Source organism: Aquarana catesbeiana, linkage group LG05 (assembly GCF_042186555.1).
Source record: "Aquarana catesbeiana isolate 2022-GZ linkage group LG05, ASM4218655v1, whole genome shotgun sequence".
NCBI lineage: Eukaryota > Metazoa > Chordata > Amphibia > Anura > Ranidae > Aquarana > Aquarana catesbeiana.
This window is the reverse complement of record NC_133328.1, coordinates 254,236,369-254,255,211: the sequence shown is the minus strand read 5'-3', so window position 1 is coordinate 254,255,211 and position 18,843 is coordinate 254,236,369. Positions and strand designations below refer to the sequence as shown.

General features: G+C 44.9%; 1 protein-coding gene across 7 annotated transcripts in view; it reads left to right on the top strand.

The window, feature by feature from the left end:
• Nucleotides 1–18,843, top strand: part of TGFBR1 (transforming growth factor beta receptor 1) — a 468,434-nt gene that overhangs the window by 291,439 nt on the left and 158,152 nt on the right. For all 7 annotated transcript variants that reach the window (XM_073630719.1, XM_073630713.1, XM_073630717.1 and 4 more), the window contains one exon: nt 5,606–5,736. In XM_073630719.1, coding sequence (XP_073486820.1) covers nt 5,606–5,736 — 131 coding nt within the window. The remainder of the gene's footprint in view (nt 1–5,605; nt 5,737–18,843) is intronic.

Genomic DNA, 18,843 nt, shown 5'->3' with positions numbered 1-18,843 from the left:
CAATCACTACCGCAAGGAGGGTTAGTGAGCTAGAAGCCCTCTCGAGGAGGGCGTCTTTCCGGATCTGATTATTTTTAAAGCCGATCTGGCCTTTTTGCCAAAAGTGGCTTCTAAATTTCATAGGAGCCAGGAAATCTGTTTACCCATTTTTTGTTCAAATTCTGTGAGACAACAGGAGCATGTCTTCCACAGGTTAGATGTTAGGAGATGTGTACTAAAATACTTGGAGATTATGGAACAGTTTAAGAGATCTGATTCCTTTTTTGTTTTTCAGGGGCTAGGAAGGGGTCCAAAGCCTCTAGACATACTATAGCCAGATGGCTGAGGTTGGCTATTAGTCAAGCCTATATAGCAAAAGGGGTGGAGGTCCCGGAAGGTATTAGGACCCATTCCACTAGGGCCATGGCAACGTCACAAGCAGAGTGGGCTGGTGCTACACCCGAACAGATCTGCAGAGCAGCAACATAGTCAAGTTTTAAGACTTTCGTTAAGCACTACAGACTGGATTTTTTGTCGGCCTAGGACCAGGCCTTTGGGCGTAAAGTCCTGCAAGCAGTAGTCTCACCCTAGGGTAAGTGCTCGCTTATCCTCTCAAAGGTGCTGTCCTGAAAGACAAAATAGGGAAAATCGAAGTTACTTACCGGTAACGTTTTTTCCAAGAGTCTTTCAGGACAGCACCAGTACCCATCCAAATAACATCTTGCCACTAGGACGTGAGAGCGTCAGGAGTATGAAGGTTGGTATGATGTGTTCTTGTGTCTCCCTAGACTGGCCGGAGGTTCTCGTGTTAAAACTGACGGGCTCGAGGGAAGGAGTGGCTTAAAGATCTGGTGGAGGCGGTGTTTCCTGAGAAGAGAGGAGCTGAGATCTCTCAAAGGTGCTGTCCTGAAAGACTCTTGGGAAAAAACGTTACCGGTAAGTAACTTCGATTTTCTATGGGACATTATACTACAAAATAAAGTACTGATATAAAGTACAAGTACTCGCCGATACTGATACTTTTTTTTTAATGCCATGTGACAGTGGCACTAATATGCAGCACTGATGAGGAGTGGACTGTCAGTTTTTTATTAATTTTTACTATTTTTGTTTACAATTTATTTTTTTAATTATTTTTTACCTAATATTATACATTTTTTTTTTTTTACAATGCTTTCTTTTTTTAGGGGTAGTGGACAATGTCACTGTTCTTTTTTTATTTTTAATTTTTAGTATACAATTTTGAATATACTGTATATACTCGAGTATAAGCCGAGTTTTTCAGCACATTTTTTTTGTGCTGAAAGTGCCCCCCTCGGCTTATACTCGAGTCAAGCACTTTTCTGGTGCAAAGAATGACATTTTCCGAACCGACTTTGGGGCCCAGTATCTCGGGGCCACTTGGTGCTAGGAACTCCATGTTTGGTGTGCAAACCCAGTGGAACTAGCACTACAACATATCCTAGCTCCAAGTGGCCCCGAGATTTGGTTTGGAAAATGTCATTCTCTGCTGCAGAAAACTGCTTGACATGTTCAGAACCGACTTTGGGGCCACTTGGTGCTAGGAACCCCAGCTTTGGATATGTTGTAGTGTAGTCCACTGGGTTTGCACACCAAATTTGGGGTTCCTAGCAGCAAGGGGCCCCAAAGTCGGTCAACTGTGTCCATCTGCAGCAATGTCATTTCGGGACCCTTTGGGTCCAGAGACCCCAAATTTTGGCTGCAGCTAGGGGGGCATCTAGGAACCCTTAACTACCGAGTTTGAAGTCCGGAGGGACCTATGGCTGCAAATGGGCACAGTGAGGGGCATTGCTGACCCTCTTTTCCACTTACAGTAGCTGCACATTTCTCACCCTAGGCTTATACTTGAGTCAATAAGTTTTCCCAGTTTTTTGTGGTAAAATTAGGTCCATTGGCTTATACTCGAGTATATACGGTATTATATTATACTATTTTAAATATTTATTACAATTCTTTTTTTTTTTTTTTTTTTTTTTTTTTTTTTAATCAGCCCAGTTGGGGGGCATGTTTTGGTGATATATCATGGGTCTAAACAGACCCCTGACATCTCCCCTTTGAGACACGGAAAGTGACTAAGGACACAGATTCCCCATTTCCTTTCTCTGCAGCCTCAGCTGCATTGAAGATGAATGGACAGGAGACAGAGGCTCCTGTCCATTCATAAACAATGCTCAGTTATGAATGGACAGTCAGTGACTCGTGCAAATGCTCGGTATCAGTACCGATACTAGTATCGATATCAGTGCAACCCTAATTGCAACCAAGATTAGTTAATGTGCACACACAAAAAAAATATTTTTCTAACAAATTCATTCAAGACCATGTTGCAAAAATGAATACACCCCAATGAAAGTCTTAGGAACAAAGCTAAATTTTGGACAAGAAAATCCTAATTAACAAAAATGAAACTACAGGTGAGTCTAATTATTCATTAAATAGGTGTCCAGCAGACAGTTGATTTATAAGGCCTCATTCACGCCTATGCAGGTTGCAGTTTGCATATTGCAGGTGCAGTTTGCGTTTTTCAATACACACTTTTGATCCATTGAGGTCTATGGAACCAAAAACCAGAAAAAAGACCATGGCCCTTTCTATAAAATGCACAGATGTGATCTACATCCATAGGAAACCATGTTAAATTGACTGTAGTGTGTTTCTGCAAAACTGAAAATGCACTAAAAAAATGCATAGGTGTGAACCAGGCTTAACAGGGCGTTACTTAACAAAGAAAACCCCCTCCCCATTTAATGCTGTCAGCAATAGCACCACATGACAGAGCAATGTTATAAGGCCCGAGAAAGAAAATCCTTTCTTTACTCGAAGGTGAAGGCTACAAGAAGATCAGCAAAGCTTTACTTATCATATCGAATACTGTAGCAAAAGTAATACAAAAATTTTACAAAAATTGAACTGCAGCCATCTTAAAGAGACGTCCAGGCCGTCCACGGAAGTTAACACCTCCACTGGAGCATCTTCTGATGAGAAGGGTTGAAGAAAATCGCCATGGAAGTTCACTGCATGTTAGCTAAAGAAGTAGAAAGCCAAACTGGGGTGACTGTTTCCCGTGGCACAATACTGCGTACACTGCATAGGAATGGAATGCATGGGTGTCATCCACAAAGGAAGCCTCTCCTATAGCCCATGCCTAGAATTTGCCAGGGCCCATGCTGAAAAAGACTACTTGGACTCTGTACTCTGGAGTGATGAGACGTTTATGGAACTGATGGCTTCAAAACTGTATGGCGTTGCAAAGGTGAGGAGTAGGAAGAAAATGCATGGTGCCTACAGTGAAACATGGTGGTGGCAGTGTCCTCCTGTGGGGCTGCATGAGTGCTGCTGGTGTCGGGGAGCTGCATTTCATTAATGGGTTTCATGAATTCACATATATACTGCTCTGTATTGAAAGAGAAAATGCTACCATCACTCCATGCCCTTGGTTGCCATGCACTTTTCCAACTTAATGATCCAAAACACATCTAAGGCCACTGTTGCATTTCTGAAGAACAGGCTGAAAGTGATTCAGTGGCCAAGTATGTTTCCTGATCTGAACCCAATCAAACATCTATGGGGAATTCTGAAGAGACAAGTTGAGCATCACTCTCCATCCAGCATCCAGGCTCTAAAATAGGTCGGGCTTGAAGAATGGAAAAAGATAGATGTTGCAATATGTTGCCAACTTGTTCATTCCATGCCTAAAAAGACTTGGTGCTGTCCTTACAAATCATGGAGGTCATACAAAATACTAGATGATGTAGCTTTTGTTGTGGGGTGTAATCATTTTGGCATCAACTAATTTAAGTAAAACTAAAAAATTTGTAATTTAGGTTATATTATTAATCTTTATTTTAATTGTAATGAGCTAAACAAATCTTCAATAAAATAGTTTTGTCAAAATTTTGGAAATTGTTCTCATGTTCATTGAGATATTGATTCAAATTGTACTTTTCAAAAGGGGTGCACTCATTTATGCTGAGCACTGTATATATAGCTCTTCTGTCTGTTATTCTCAGAGTGGATTTGATATTTTGTTCCCCAACCATATAGCTGGTTATTTAAATGTTACCACTGCATATAGCTATTCAAGAATAAATTGTCTTTTTTTTAAACTTCACATAACTAAATCATACACCACACTTTATTTTATTTTTTTATAAAACATTAAACCTATTTTTAGGTTTTTATTTGATTAATCAAAACAATAATTGGCCAACTAATTGATTTATAAAAACAATCCTTAGTTACAGCCCTACAAATGCCCCTTATCTACATAAGCAGTTTTTTTTTGGTAATGGTAAACTAACCCTTTAGGGGTTATATTTACAAATGGAAGTCTTCATTGCGCATTTACCCTGATCTATAACAGGCGTCACTATATGGCATACTGCGGACCAGGCACAGACCCAAGTAACAGTCCTGTCTGGACCACAGCCACACCAGTTAGCAGCCTGGGTGGACATCTCTCAAGTCTGTCCTCCCTCGCCTGCCATCACTGCTGCTGTCAACCTCACTGCAGGAAGCAGAGAGGAAAGGAAGCACCAACTAAGTGTAGTTACCCAGTAAAATATTTTTAATGGAGAAAGATTAAAAACGCTCAAGATTGAAATGTATAAAAAGCTCATCTGGTCACACTGTGTGTGGATGTAGATCCTCCTGAAACCGTCCTGCAGCACCGCTGTCATCTGTTCCGACTGCTGGGCATGGAGATGGCTGGCTCAGGAGCCTGGAGAAACCCCGGGAAGCCACTCTGACCAGCGTGGAACGCACGGTGGAAGTGGCGTCATGCATGAAGTTCGGACCTTTGCAGGAAAAACATTTCACTGACCGGTCCTGCATGAATTTTAATTCAGTACCCCAGATGTAAAGTTACACAGTATTGGGGAACCAAAATAATGATAAAGTATAATTTGCTGTGACCAGGAAGCTTTTTTTTACACTTTTTTTTTTTTGTAAGCAGTGCAACTAGTGTTTTAGAAGCCTTTTTTCCACTTATTCAAGAAGGAGTTTGCAGGGGCACATATTTCTTTACCCAGCCTCTTAAAGCCTAGGACACGTAGGCTGAATGTTGTGCACTGCAGTCGGTCTGACAGAAGCCGGCCGTTCAAGGGGGGTGAAGTTAGTAAAGCGGCTCCTCCTGAGCTGTCGGGTTTTTTTCATTCAGTCCTGCTAGGTTGAACGAAAAAAACTGCTAGTGTGTACCAGGCTGAACTTTTTCCAGTTGTGTATATCAGATGTATAGATAAGATGGTGTGGAAATGTTTTCTAAAGTACAAAAAGACCTGTAATTCTAAACAGTAAGCAGTGTAATGGGTAAAAGAATAAGTGGGTCGTTCCACCCAAAATTGATATTTCAGTTTTTGGTAGCTCCTAGGGGGAGAAGCTCTCTGATAGCTTCTTGATTTTTGAGGTATTTATGGTTGAGTTTCATAAGACTGCACAACTGCTGTAGCCATTATGAATGTGTCCCAATCTTCTGTTGAAGTCAATTCGAAAATATAACTGAAATTTTGCTCTGACTGTCCAACTGTTTCCAACTATAACTAAAATATTTCTTTTGGGAGACCATTTTTATGAAATGATTTTTTTTTTTTCTTTTATGTTTGTATAGGAATACATGAAGACTATCAGTTACCTTACTATGATCTTGTCCCATCTGACCCATCAGTAGAGGAGATGAAGAAGGTTGTTTGCGAGCAGAAATTGAGACCAAACATTCCCAATCGATGGCAGAGTTGCGAAGTAAGTCATATTTTAAAAATGCTTTTTCAAATCCAATGGATTTGTTTTAGGTAGATAAAATATTGTGATGTTAATGTGACCCTATCACCACACCACACACAAAATGCTTCAAGTAGGTCTAAAATTTTTTTTAATCTTAATGCATTCGGATAAAAAATCTTCTGTGTGCAGCAGTGCCCTTCAGCCCCCCTAGTACTTACCTGAGCCCCACCTCGATCCAGCGATGTTGCACGAGAGACTCGGCTGTCCAGGACACTCCCTCCTAATTGGCTGAAACACACAGTGGGCGCCATTGGCTCTCGCTGCCAACAGTCAAAGTCAGTGAGCCGATGAGAGAGAGGAGGTGGAGCAGAGGCACGGCTCCGTGTCTGAATGGACACGCAGAGCAGCAGCTTGGCTCGTGTGCACCCATAGCAAGCTGCTTGCTGTGGGGGCACTTGGCAGGAGGGAGGGACCAGTAGCGCCGGCGAGGGACTCGAGAAGAGGATTGGGGCTGCTCTGTGCAGTGGTTTTGTGCAGTTGTTCCCCCTCTGGGCCTAATGTCACAAGTCCTGCATGGCTAGGTCTCATGCAATCTCCAGGATGCCTGCCGTGGTGCACTTACACATCAGTTTAGTGCACAAGACCAGTCATAAGAACGCTGGTGGTCATATGAATGGTCCGGTTACTGAATTGGATTATAATCATGGAAGCTCCACTATGAGTGCGCACTTGGCAGTCACCTCCCTTAGTATATGCAAAGCTGCATCACAGAAATGACAGCTCTGCAGATGCTGTTTCCACTGTGGGCGTAATTAAAATAGCAGTGGTCAGAAGAGAAGTCACTAATCAGCCTGGTAGCCAGGTACGTTGCAAAATGAAAGGTATACAGCATGATTTCTGGTAACAGTGTCTTTTTAACTTACACCTATAATTGATCAAAAATGGACTAGGCACTTGTATATTAATTAAAATGAATTACTGTGCCTGCCAGGAAGACTAGCTAGAAAGTCTACTCCTCCATTCTCTCACCAAGTTTTCAGAGCCTTGCCTTGCATAGCCTGACGCAACTTCCAGCAAACAATCAAAACATGTGCATCATGAGGTCTATTTAACCCCTGGTGGTTTTTAACTTTTTGTTCTGAAAAAAAAATTGGGCTTTCTTTTGGTGGTAAATGTGAACGGATATGTCCTGTTTTTTTTTTTTTTTTGCTCTTATCAGGGGAAAACTGGGCCAAGATAATAAAAGCTTTATTTTTTTATTTTAATTTATTTGTTTATTGCTATTACCACAACTTGCTACCACAGAGGAACCCAACCACATTTGTATCTGCAGTAGGGCCCAGATTCAACAGTGCTAATTTTGTTTTGTTTATCTGACCTAAAACACACTGACACTGATACTAATTTAAAAAAAAACTATCCAAAATATACTGGCCTTTAACCTTCACCTTGACCTTTGACTCTTAACTTGACCTTATCTCTGACACTAACTTAGATCAAACCTCAATCTAACTATTTCTTTATTATTTATTTTTCTTGGTTCACACTGACATGACTTGTCATGCGATTAGAGAGTTCTAAGTTGCATGACGAGTCTCACCCCATTAACTACAATGGAACTGTTCTAATTGGCGTGACTAAGAAAAAGGTTTCTGCATTGCTTTGGGGCGACTTCATCTCGACTTGCATTGACTTCTGTGAAGTCGCAAGCAAGCCGCAATGATGTCGTGCAGGATGTCCGCTGTCAAGTCGTGTGACTTTGAAGCCACATAGATGTGAACTGCACTAACACACTTTGTTTCAATTTTTTTCCCCTGGCAAGGAGAAAGGTGCAGTGTATCTTTCTCTCCATTCAGAGGAGAAAAACACATACTGTAGGCAGGCTGCACAGTTACTGATCACTGTTCTAGCTAATAAGAGACTATCGCAGCGATCAGGTACTGGGAGTTCCAGTTCCCGATTTAGTACGAGACCCGGGTGAGAGCAAAGTCTACATATTGGGAGTGCATTGTGCGGGATGCTCCCGGCACAAACGCTAGTACGTGTGTATGCAGCCTCATGGTAGAGGACCCACTTCAGTGAAGCCGCATATATGTGTACAGGTGGCGGGAAGGGGGTAAAGAAGAGGAGCTACTCACAAGTTGGTATCAAAAGCAGTTTCTTTTTCATACATCATGGATGGGACACAGAGTCAGGCTAATATTCATTACCTACTGGGTTATACGCCATCACCAGGTGAATGGACACTGGTAGACCAAAGGTCTTCAGACAGGAAGTGATCCCCTATATAGCCCCTCCCACACAGGAAGCACTTCAGTTTTTTACCTGTGTCTGCAAGGTGGATGGCACAGTTTGAGCTCTCTGAGCTCCAGGTCTCTAGTCCCACAAACGGTTCTTAAATGAATCAAGGGTTTGACCGATCGGATCCATTTGACACAGGCTTATATGCTTAGATAAATGGTACCCGAGCCTCGCAAAAAAGACTCAAGATCCTGCAAGGTTTTGCCTGTAATGCGGCCTCCGGGCACTGGACCCTCCAAAGTGAAATCCTGGACACCACAGTGCTAAGGCATTCCTGCAGGGTGCTGTACAGGTCCAAGGGAGTGGACCCTAAACATGAAAACGGGACCCAGTCCTTCAAGATCCTCAAGTGACAGGAACCCGCCATGATGGGTGAAGTTTGGGCTCTTAGTTTCTAAGCTGCCCTGCGCCTGGACGGGTAAGTGAAACCCCTTTACTTATTATTGTGGGGTGTCCCAGTGATTGTAAGAATCAGTCAAGCTAGCTAGAGCCTGCGTGCGGTGACCATACCAGGGAGTTTTTGGCTAGCTGTGGGTGTTTGCAAAGTGTACCTTTTTTGCTTGTGTCTGGCTGTTTCTTACCTGTATGATAGTGCACGACGGTGCGCCATTTCTCCTTGGTTCACCAGAGCGCACGTGCGTCGCAAAAGCGCAGCTGGACTTAGCAGTAGTTTGGCGGGCATGGCGCATGTGGCTTTGCCGCACATGCGCAGTAGCCTTTATCTGGGTACACGAAGATTCGCGTCATACGCAAATACAACCACGCCCGTTCGCCGGGACCACGCGCATGAACAGAACAAACCCGCACACCCAGCTTATTTAAGCTGTATAGGCCAAGCATGCGGTGCTTCCAGGAGGCAGATGTGGGGCACAGAGCAGGCTCTGAACAGACACTTGCAGCGATTCATTGTTTCCTTACCGGTTCACGTGAGTCACCAAGTGTTGCTTGGCAGGCTAAAGTTGCTTAGCAGGATCGTTACATATGGGCTTGGGAGCCCCTATTAAAGGGTCTTCCTTCTGAGGTGTTTTTAATACTACACCCAAGTACTCTTTTTGTGGCTAGTAAATGTCTTCAAAAAAGAGGAGCGGTACTAACACTACAGGGAAGGGCACACTGATGTCATCACTAGTTCCTGATGAACCTGAATTGTTGTATCCCCTGAAAGACCAGAGGCTTCCGGGCAATCTGAGCCTCTGCGCCTATCTGGTATTGTGCCTACAGTCAACGCTGCTGCTTCGCCCTTTATCACTAAGGATGAACTGTCCTCGGCCCTAGCCGGGTTAGAGCGCATGATTGCCTCCATCCTGCAGGGTAGCAGGAAGCGTGACAGATCCCCCTCCCCGGAGCCTCCTAGTCTGAAACAGGAATGGGTTGAGGATGGGGAAGAGCTTAAAGCTCAGGACTCTGGAGGGCCCGGTAGATGAGTCTGCTTCAGAGCAATCTGGACAAGAAGATATCCAGTTGATGTCTGCCTCTCAGTCGCAGAGGCTTTTGATCCTGACTCTGACTGAAATGGTTCCTTCTGCCTTTAAGTTGCCTCTTGCAGAGGTGACTGAGCCCCCCTGGTCCTCTTTGGGATCCCTGAGGCCTCTTAAGGCCGCACAGGCTTTCCAGAGTCTACACCCCCTGTTAGAACAGGTGTTGTATGCTGATTGGGAACATCCTGACAGGGTTTTTGTTTCTCCTAAGAGGTTTTCCCTTTTATATCCCATAGATGAAAAGTTCATTAAAAAATAGAGCATGCGAGCAGTAGATTCAGCAGTCTCTTCTTTAAACAAGTACTTAACTTGTCCAGTAGATAATGCACAGGGTTTTAAAGACCCTGTTGACAAGAAATTGGAGTCATAATTAAAGGCTTCCTTTTCTTTGGCCAGTTCAGCTATTCAGCCAGCTGTTGCAGCAATTCGTATCTGCCAGTCCGTAAAGAAACAAATATCTACTGATACAGTCCTTTCGGATGGAGTCTGTCTGCTCAGTAGTAGCCTCACTCCAGAGGGGAGACTTTCTAGCCTCCATCGATATAAAAGACGCGTATTTACACATACCTGTCTTTCAGCCTCATCAGAGGTTCCTACGTTTTGCAGTAGAGGAACGTCATTTTCATTTTGTGGCTCTACCCTTCGGGCTGGCTACAGCTCCCCGGGTGTTTACAAAAGTCCTAGTACCGGTACTGGGTCTTTTAAGGGCCCAAGGATCCTGGTACTCGGGTATCTGGACGACCTCCTGCTCAGAGATCATTCATTACAGGCTCTAGAACAGAGCATAATATGCACAGTGCGGTATTTGAAAAGCTTAGGCTTAGGCTGAAAAGTCAGGCTTGAAACCAGCTCAAAGTCAAAAGTATTTAGGTCTGATCCTAGATACGGTTCAAGCAAGAATATTCTTGCCGCCTGTAAGGATCTGTGCACTGAAGGTTCAGGTGCATCAGATAAGGGGCACCAGACAACCCTCCATTCTGCTCTGTATGAGTCTTCTAGGGAGGATTGTATTCTCCTTCGAGGCAGTGCCCTATGCCCAGTTTCATTCCAGGCCTTTACAACAAGACATCTTGTTGGCCTGGATCAGAAGAGGAAAAGCCCTGGATTATCCAATGTGCTTATCTCCTCGGGCACGCTTAAGCCTAAACTGGTGGTTGCAGGATCAGAACCTGCGAAAGGGAAAATCCTTTCTCCCGGTAATTTGGAGAGTACTGACTACAGATGCCATTCTCTCAGGCTGGGGAGCAACCCTAGAAGGGCTCACAGCTCAGGCACAGAACAGATCCTGCCCATCAACGACCTGAAATTACGGGCAGTAAGTCTGGCCCTACGGTCCTTGACGGCGGAGCTTAAGGACTGCCCTATCAGGGTTCAGTCCAACAATGCCAGTGCAGTGGCCTATATAAACCACCAAGGCGGTACCAGGAGTTGTTCAGCTCTGAAGCAGGTGAACCACATACTAGCCTGGGCGGAGGGACATGTGCCGATTATATCGGCAGTCCATATCCTGGGAGTAGAGAACTGGAAGGCAGATTATCTCAGCCGCCAGCAGATCTGCCCAGGGGAATGATCCCTACACCCAGGGATGTTCCAGCAAATTTGCCAGTGTTGGGGATGGCCAGAGGTCGACCTATTGGCATCCAGGTTCAACAACAAGCTACAGCAATTTGTGTCCCAAACAAGGGATCCTCTGGCAATTGGAGCAGATGCTCTGATAGTTCCATGGAGACAGTACTCCCTGGTTTATGCTTTCCCTCCGATCCCTCTCCTTCCACATTTGTTGCGCAGGATTCTGGAAAAAGGGGTTCCAGTCAGTCTGGTGGCACCAGCCTGGCCCAGAAGGCTCTAGTTCCCAGAGATTGTGAGACTGACAATAGATGGGCCATGGACGCTTCCACGTCACCCCAATCTACTGTCTCAAGGTCCTATATTCCACCCCAATTTGACGGTATGGCTATTGAAGCCAGGGTGTTAAAGGACCGTGGCATCTCGGGATCAGTAGTGTCTACCCTAGTGAATGCTAGAAAAGCTGTCACTAGGAAAATTTATCATAAGGTCTGGAAGATTCTTCCAAAAGCCTTTAGCCTCCCATTCACTGATCCGAACCTTTATGCAGGGGGTAACTCTCTCTCTTGCTTTCCCCCATTAGGTCACCTATGTGTCCTTGGGACTTGAACTTGATGTTGTCTGTGTTACAGAAATGATCATTTGAACCTATCAAGGAAATTCCATTAGACTTGCTGTCATGCAAGCTAGCCTTCCTGATGGCCATCACCTCGGCTAGAAGTGTATCGGAGTTGGCGGCCCTTTCATGCAGGAAACCATACTTGATCCTTCACCACGACAGGGTTGTGTTACGACCTGTTTCATCCTTTTTGCCAAAAGTGGTGTCAGCCTTTCATTTAAATCAGGACATTATTTTGCCTTCCTGCCTTCCTTTTTCTCTCAGCCTCGTTCGGCGAAAGAGGTGACTGCATTCTTTGAACGTTGTCCGGGCAGTCAAGGTTTATTTGTCTAGATCTGCGGAGATCCGAGGATCATACTCCTTTTTTTGTTTTACCAAAAGGACCCAAGAAAGGACAGGCAGCTTCCATTGCCAATTTGATCCGTCAATTGGTCATTCAGGCCTACGGTCCGAAACGTAAAGCTCCTCCCTTTAGGGTGAGAGCTCATTCTACCAGGGGTGTAGGAACCTCCTGGGCTTTTCGCCATTGGGTATCTGTGACTCAGATTTGTAAGGCTCTCACCTGGTCTTCAGTGCATACGTTCACAAAAATTTATCAAGTGGATGTTCGAGCAGCCAAGGATTCGGCTTTCGGCCGCAGTGTACTGTGGGCTGCCGTATAAGTTCTGATGGCTATTGTTTGGCAGGGTGTTTCCCTCCCCTCAAGGCTATTGCTCTGGGATGTACCAGTAGGTAATGAATATTAGCCTGACTCTGTGTCCCATGATGTATGAAAAAGAAAATAGGATTTTTTCTTCATACTTGCCTGTAATATCCTTTTCTTTGAGTACTTCATAGGACACGGGCTGATTTACAAAGATGTTGGCGCATTTGCACGGGCAGGGACAATTATTGCGACATGGTGCATACTTAACCGCTTCAGCCCAGGACCATTTGGCTGGCCAAAGACCAAAACACTTTTTGCGATTCGGCACTGCGTCGCTTTTAACTGACAATTGCGCGGTCGTGCGACGTGGCTCCCAAACAAAATCGACGTCCTTTTTTCCCCACAAATAGAGCTTTCTTTTAATGGTATTTGATCACCTCTGCGGTTTTTATTTTTGCGCTATAAACAAAAAAAGAGCGTAAATTTTGAAAAAAACGCATTATTTTTTACTTTTTGCTATAATAAATATCCCCAAAAAATATATAAAAAAACATTTTTTTTCCTCAGTTTAGGCCGATACGTATTCTACATATTTTTGGTAAAAAAAAAAAAAAAAAAATGCAATAAGGGTATATTGATTTGTTTGCGCAAAAGTTATAGCGTCTACAAAATAGGAGATAGTTTTATGACATTTTTATTATTTTTTTTTTTTTTTTTTTAATAGTAATGGCAGCGATCAGCGTTTTCTTATCGTGACTGCGACATTATGGCGGACACGTCGGACAATTTTGACACATTTTTGGGACCATTGGCATTAATACAGCAATCAGTGAGATTAAAAATGCATTGATTACTGTAAAAATGTCACTGGCAGTGAAGGGGTTAACTCCAGGGGGCAGTGAAGGGGTTAATGTGTGTCCTAGGAAGCGTTCTAACTGAAGGGGATGTGGACTGTGCAGGGAAACTAACAGATCGCCTGTTCATAGGATTCATTCAGAGGATCTGTCAGTTCTCCCCTCAGAGAATCAGAAACTGTGTTTACACACACAGATCCCGGTTCTCCGTGTGCCCCGAGCGATCGTGGGAGCCCGGCGGTGATAGAGACCGCCGGGCACTCGCATCGGCTCCGTGGGCGCGCACGCGCCCTCTAGTGGTCGTCTATGGTACCGACGTCCCATGACGACGATTCGCCTGCCTTTGCCATTCTGCCGCAGTATAACTGCGGCGGACGGTCGGCAAGCAGTTAAATAAATAGAAAACAGCTGTTGACTTGTGCCGGATGCGTGAAATCGTTGGACGCAGACACATTCTTAAATACAGGACAGACATCGGGCACTTGCTCATTGTAATGCTGTTCAGCTTAATGAACTTTTCCTTAGCACATTGAGTATATTGCTTGCAGTTTTATTCCATTCATTAACTTTTTTGAAACAACTCAATATTCATTCTAGAGATCTTCCTCCTATCAACAACTGTGCGGATGTTCCCTTTGACTTGGGTGTGAAATGTCATAATTGCCAAAATGTAATTGTGTGCATTTTATGGTGATAGTCTATAATCATTGGTGGACCCGAAACTTCCATGAAAACATCTTCTCAATACAAGTCTGTGTAATGTGCATTCTGGCCAATTAATTTCCCCATACACTGTGCAATGTGATTGGATAACGTCTAAATCTACCCATCTGTCTGCACAGTGTATGGGGAAATTGCTCAATGTGATTGGATAACGTCTGAATCCACTCATCTGTGTGAGCATTTCATTTCCCCATACATTGTGCGATGTGATTGGATAACGTCTGAATCCACTCATCTGTGTGAGCATTTCATTTCCCCATACATTGTGCGATGTGATTGGATAACGTCTGAATCCACTCATCTGTCTGAGCAATTCCTTTCCTCATACACTATGCAATGTGATTGGATAACGTCTGAATCCACTCATCTGTCTGAGCAATTCTTTTCCCCATACACTATGCAATGTGTAAAGGGTTAATACCCAAAAAGAGAAAGCAGCTTGTGTCTGGTGGTGTAGCGGATTAGTAACTCCTATTCAGAATGTGTCAGCACAAAACCAGATGCAGTTCCGTGCGCTTTTATCTTTATCGTACATCATGGGACACAGAGCCTTAAGTAATAACTTAATGGGTTATAGGCCACCTTCAGGTGAAGGACACTGGTATGCCCAATCCAGGAAGTTCACTCCCTATATAACCCCTCCTCCTAGGAGCACATCAGTTTTTTCGCCAGTATCTAAGGTGTTGGTCACGAGTGAAGATGTGCTCTGAGGAGCTCCAGGAGGGATCCATGCTGGATTTAAATAGCCTCCATAGCCAGATCCATCCAAAGTGCCACTGAGGCCAAAGTGGATGGTACCTGGGCCTCGTATCCGAAGCACGAGGTTTTGCCTGTAATGCCTCTTTGTAGCGCTGGACCCCAGGACTTGGTCATGCTACATTACCTAAAGCTTTCCAGGTGGGGTGCTTTTACGGGTCCAAGGGAGTGGAACTCCGATATTAAGGGACCCGGTCCTTGAAGGTTTGCTAAACGCAGCCCGCCGTGATGGGTGAAGGTTGAATTGTCTGTTAATTCAGCAAATCCTGCGGCGGGGATAAGGTAAGGAAAGAAACTTAGGAACTAAAAAGTCCACCTATGTATTCTTCTTTAAGGGGAAAAATGTTGTCATGCCTTAATTCTCCACTAGAGGGAGTCTATGCACATGCCTTAAAGGGGTTGTAAAAGTTTTTTCACCTTAATGCATTCTATGCATTAAGGTGAAAAAACATCCGACAATACCGCCCCCCTGTTTTACTTGCCTGACCCCTTAAAAGTCCCGTGCTCGCTCCCAACATCCTTTTCGCCGCTCAGCCTGGCCATTGATTGGCTAGAGTGGATGGACTGAAAGCAGCGCAGCCATTGGCTCATTGGCCATTGCCATTAGCCATTGGCAGCGCGCCGCCGGCTGTATCACAGGAGTGCGCCCGCAAGAACTCAACACCATGCAAGGGAGCTCGCATGAAGTTGTTGAGTCCTTGCGGGGGGGGAGCCGAGACAGCCCCCGAGGGACTCCAGAAGACCAGGTTCTGGGCCACTCTGTGCAAAACGAGCTGCACAGTGGAGGTAAGTATAACATGTTTGTTATTTTAAAAAAAAGATAGCTTTAGTGATCCTTTAATCTGTTGTCTTCACTGTAAAGCTCAGTCAGTCTCTGTGTGGCCGCAGCAGCTTGTGCAGGGGGATTTTTTCTCAATTAGAGAAATCTGCCAAAATGCTTTCTTTTCTCCCCCCCTGAAGGGACCGAAGGATTAGGAGAACATCAGCTGTGTACCCCCTTACATTATCCCCCCCCCCAGCCCCCCCAAGGTTTTTTCTGCTGACAAGGCTCTGCCTCCCCTCCCCCCCCTCGTGTTGGGTATGTAGACCCGAAAGCTGCAGCACAGGAGCATGTGAACATTTTAAAAAATGAAACGGGGGGCCTAAACACAGCGCCGTGCAATGTCCATAAGGACGCAGGCAGGCAATGTTAATAAAAACACAGCTGGGACAGTCTCTCCTCGGCTGAAGAGGAGGAAGCAAGCGGTCTGCACACAAGGACACAGGAGCTGTGGGGCACCTGAGGGTTGCAACTGACATTCCTGATACAGGAAGGGCTGAACTTAATAGCGGCTTTACTGTCATGACTATGTTCAGCGATTAAGTGCAATTGTATAGTGCCTCTGTTTTTGTGCTTAGGACACCACAAAGACCAAAAAGGTATCAAAGGTTTCACCCCCAGGCGCTAGGATCTCGAGTCGCATTTTCACGCAGTCATCTTCGCCTGAATTACCAATTATGGTAAGCTAGGGTGAGCCATTGGAACAAGTTGATGGTGCAACTGCTTCTCACATCTCAGCCCCTGTATACGTGACTGAAGATGTCCTTTCCTCCACCCTGCAGGGCCTGGAAGGAAGATTAGCGGCTTTAATCGCATTCTCCATTCAAATAGATAGGAAGCATACTAGATCCCTCTCCCCCACTTCAGACCCCTTGCAAGGGGAACAGTGGACACAGGATGAGGTGTTACCCTCAGGCGATCAGGAGGAAAGACAAACCGATGTTTCCTCTAGGAGATGAACCTTTTTCAGCCTCACAATCTGAGAAATTTCTGATACAATCTCTTACGGAGATGGTTCGTTCTACTTTCATGCTACCCCTAACGGAGTCTCCTGAAAGCTCGGTTTCTTCCTTGGGTTCTTTAAAACCCTCACAGCCTTTGCATGCGTTTCCTATCCATGCATTACTAGAACAGCTTATTTTTGCTGAATGGGATCACCCAGATAAGCATTTTCTCCCTCCAAAGAGATTTTCAGTTCTCTATCCCATGGAGGAGAAAATCACCAAAAAATTGAAAGTATCAGCAGTTGACGCTGCAATTTCCAGTGTGAATAAAAGCCTAACTTGCCTAGTAGACAATGCACAAATGCTTAAGGATCCAACAGATAAGAGGTTGGAATTCCTGTTAATCAACTTTTTCCTTGGCAGGTGCCATTTACTCAGCCTGCAGTCGCTGCAATAGGCGTCTGTCAATCCCTAAAGGACCAATTTAGACAGGCCCTTAAAGAGGTTCCTGCACAACAAGCCCGGAATGGATGCCATTAAAGATTCTATTCACCAGGCGTCTCGCCTTATGCTTATGCTAGTACATATGCGTAGAATTCTGTGGTTAAAAAAATTGGTCAGCCGAAACACCATGTAAAAACCACCTAATTGGGTTCCCTTTTCATGCGGAGCAGCTGTTTGGAGAAGATTTGAACAAATATATCCAAACAATTTCTAGTGGGAAAAGTACTCTTTTTGCCAGTCAAAAGAAAGTATGAACACCCTTCATTTAAATGGGCTCTTTCCCCTGCACCAGGTGTTTCCGCCTCTAGGCAGTGGCGACGGCCTCCGCCGCCAGACCCTTCAGGGTTAGACCCAGGCTTAAAAGAAGTCCTGGGGCCGGAAACCTGCAAAGCAGAATCCTAAAGCCGCCTCATGAAGAGGCAACCTCCCCTCACCAAGGTGGGGGGAAGACTTCTGCAGTTTTCAGAAGTCTGGCAAGAGGAAATTCAGGACAGATGGGTCATCTCCTCGATAACGCTGGGGTACAAGCTGGAATTTCGGGACTTTCCACCGTCTTGTTTCCTAAGGTCAAGTGTTGCCAAAGAGCCAGAGAAAAGACAATCTCTGTTTTAGGCACTAGACTGATTAATATCTTAGGGGGTGATCATACAGATCCCCACCAAAGAGCAAGGTTTGGGGTTTTATTCAAACCTTTTTATGGTACCAAAACCAATTTTAAATGTCAGACCCATTCTAGATCTAAAAAATCTAAATCGGTTCCTGAAGATCCTCTCCTTTCGCATGGAGACGATCAGGTCAGTAGTTTCTATCCTTCTAGGAGGAGAACCTCTGGCATCTAACGACATCAGGGATGCATATCTGCATGTTCCTATATTTCCCGCTCACCAAAGGTTTCTGCGGTTCGAGGTAGAACAGCAGCATTTCCAGTTTGTAGCCCTGCCCTTCGGGCTAGCTACAGCACCCCGTGTGTTCACAAAAGTGCCTGCCACACCTCTAGCCAGGTTAAGGGCTCAGGGCATAAACGTCGTGGTGTACATAGACTGTCTATTACTAATAGACCAGTCGGTGGCTCATTTGGAGCAAAGCGTATGCATTACAACCAGTTACCTGGAAAGTTTGGGTTGGATTCTCAACCTAGAGAAGTCTTCCTTAAAACCGCTAAAAAGGCTGGAGTACTTGGGTCTGATCATAGACACAGCCCAGGAAAAGGTGTTCTTGCCTCAGGCAAAGATCAACTCCATAAGAGAGCTGGTGCGGATGGTCAGGTCAAAAGGCGATCCCTCCATTCGCTTTTGTATGAGGTTGCTAGGAAACATGATGGCTTCATTCGAAGCAGTTCCTTATGCCCAGTTCCATTCAAGACTGTTGCAAAACGGTATCCTGTCTACTTGGAACAAAACAATTCAAGCTTTAGACTTGCCAATGCGGCTATCCCTAAGAGTGTCCCAAAGCCTCACTTGGTGGTTACTAACCCAGAATCTGCTGAAAGGAAAATCCTTTAGACCAGTTATCTGGAAAGTGGTAACGACGGATGCCAGCCTTTCAGGCTGGGGAGCACTACTAGAAAAGACAACTGTCCAGGGACAGTGGTCAAGAACCCAAAGAACCTTGCTCATCAATATCCTAGAGATGCGGGCAGTGTGTCTGGCTCTGAACACCTGGCCTTTCATGTTACGGAATTGTCTTGTCAGGATCCAATCCGACAGTGCCACAGCTGTGGCCTATATCAGTTACCAAGGGGGCACCAAAAGTCTCTCAGCGCAGAGAGAGGTGAACCATATTCTAACTTGGGCAGTCTTCATTTTGGGAGTAGAGAATTGGCAGGCGGACTACTTGAGTCGCCAGCAGTTATTCCCAGGGGAATGGTCTCTTCACCTCGACATATTTCGGCCTGTTTGACAAAGATGGGGGACT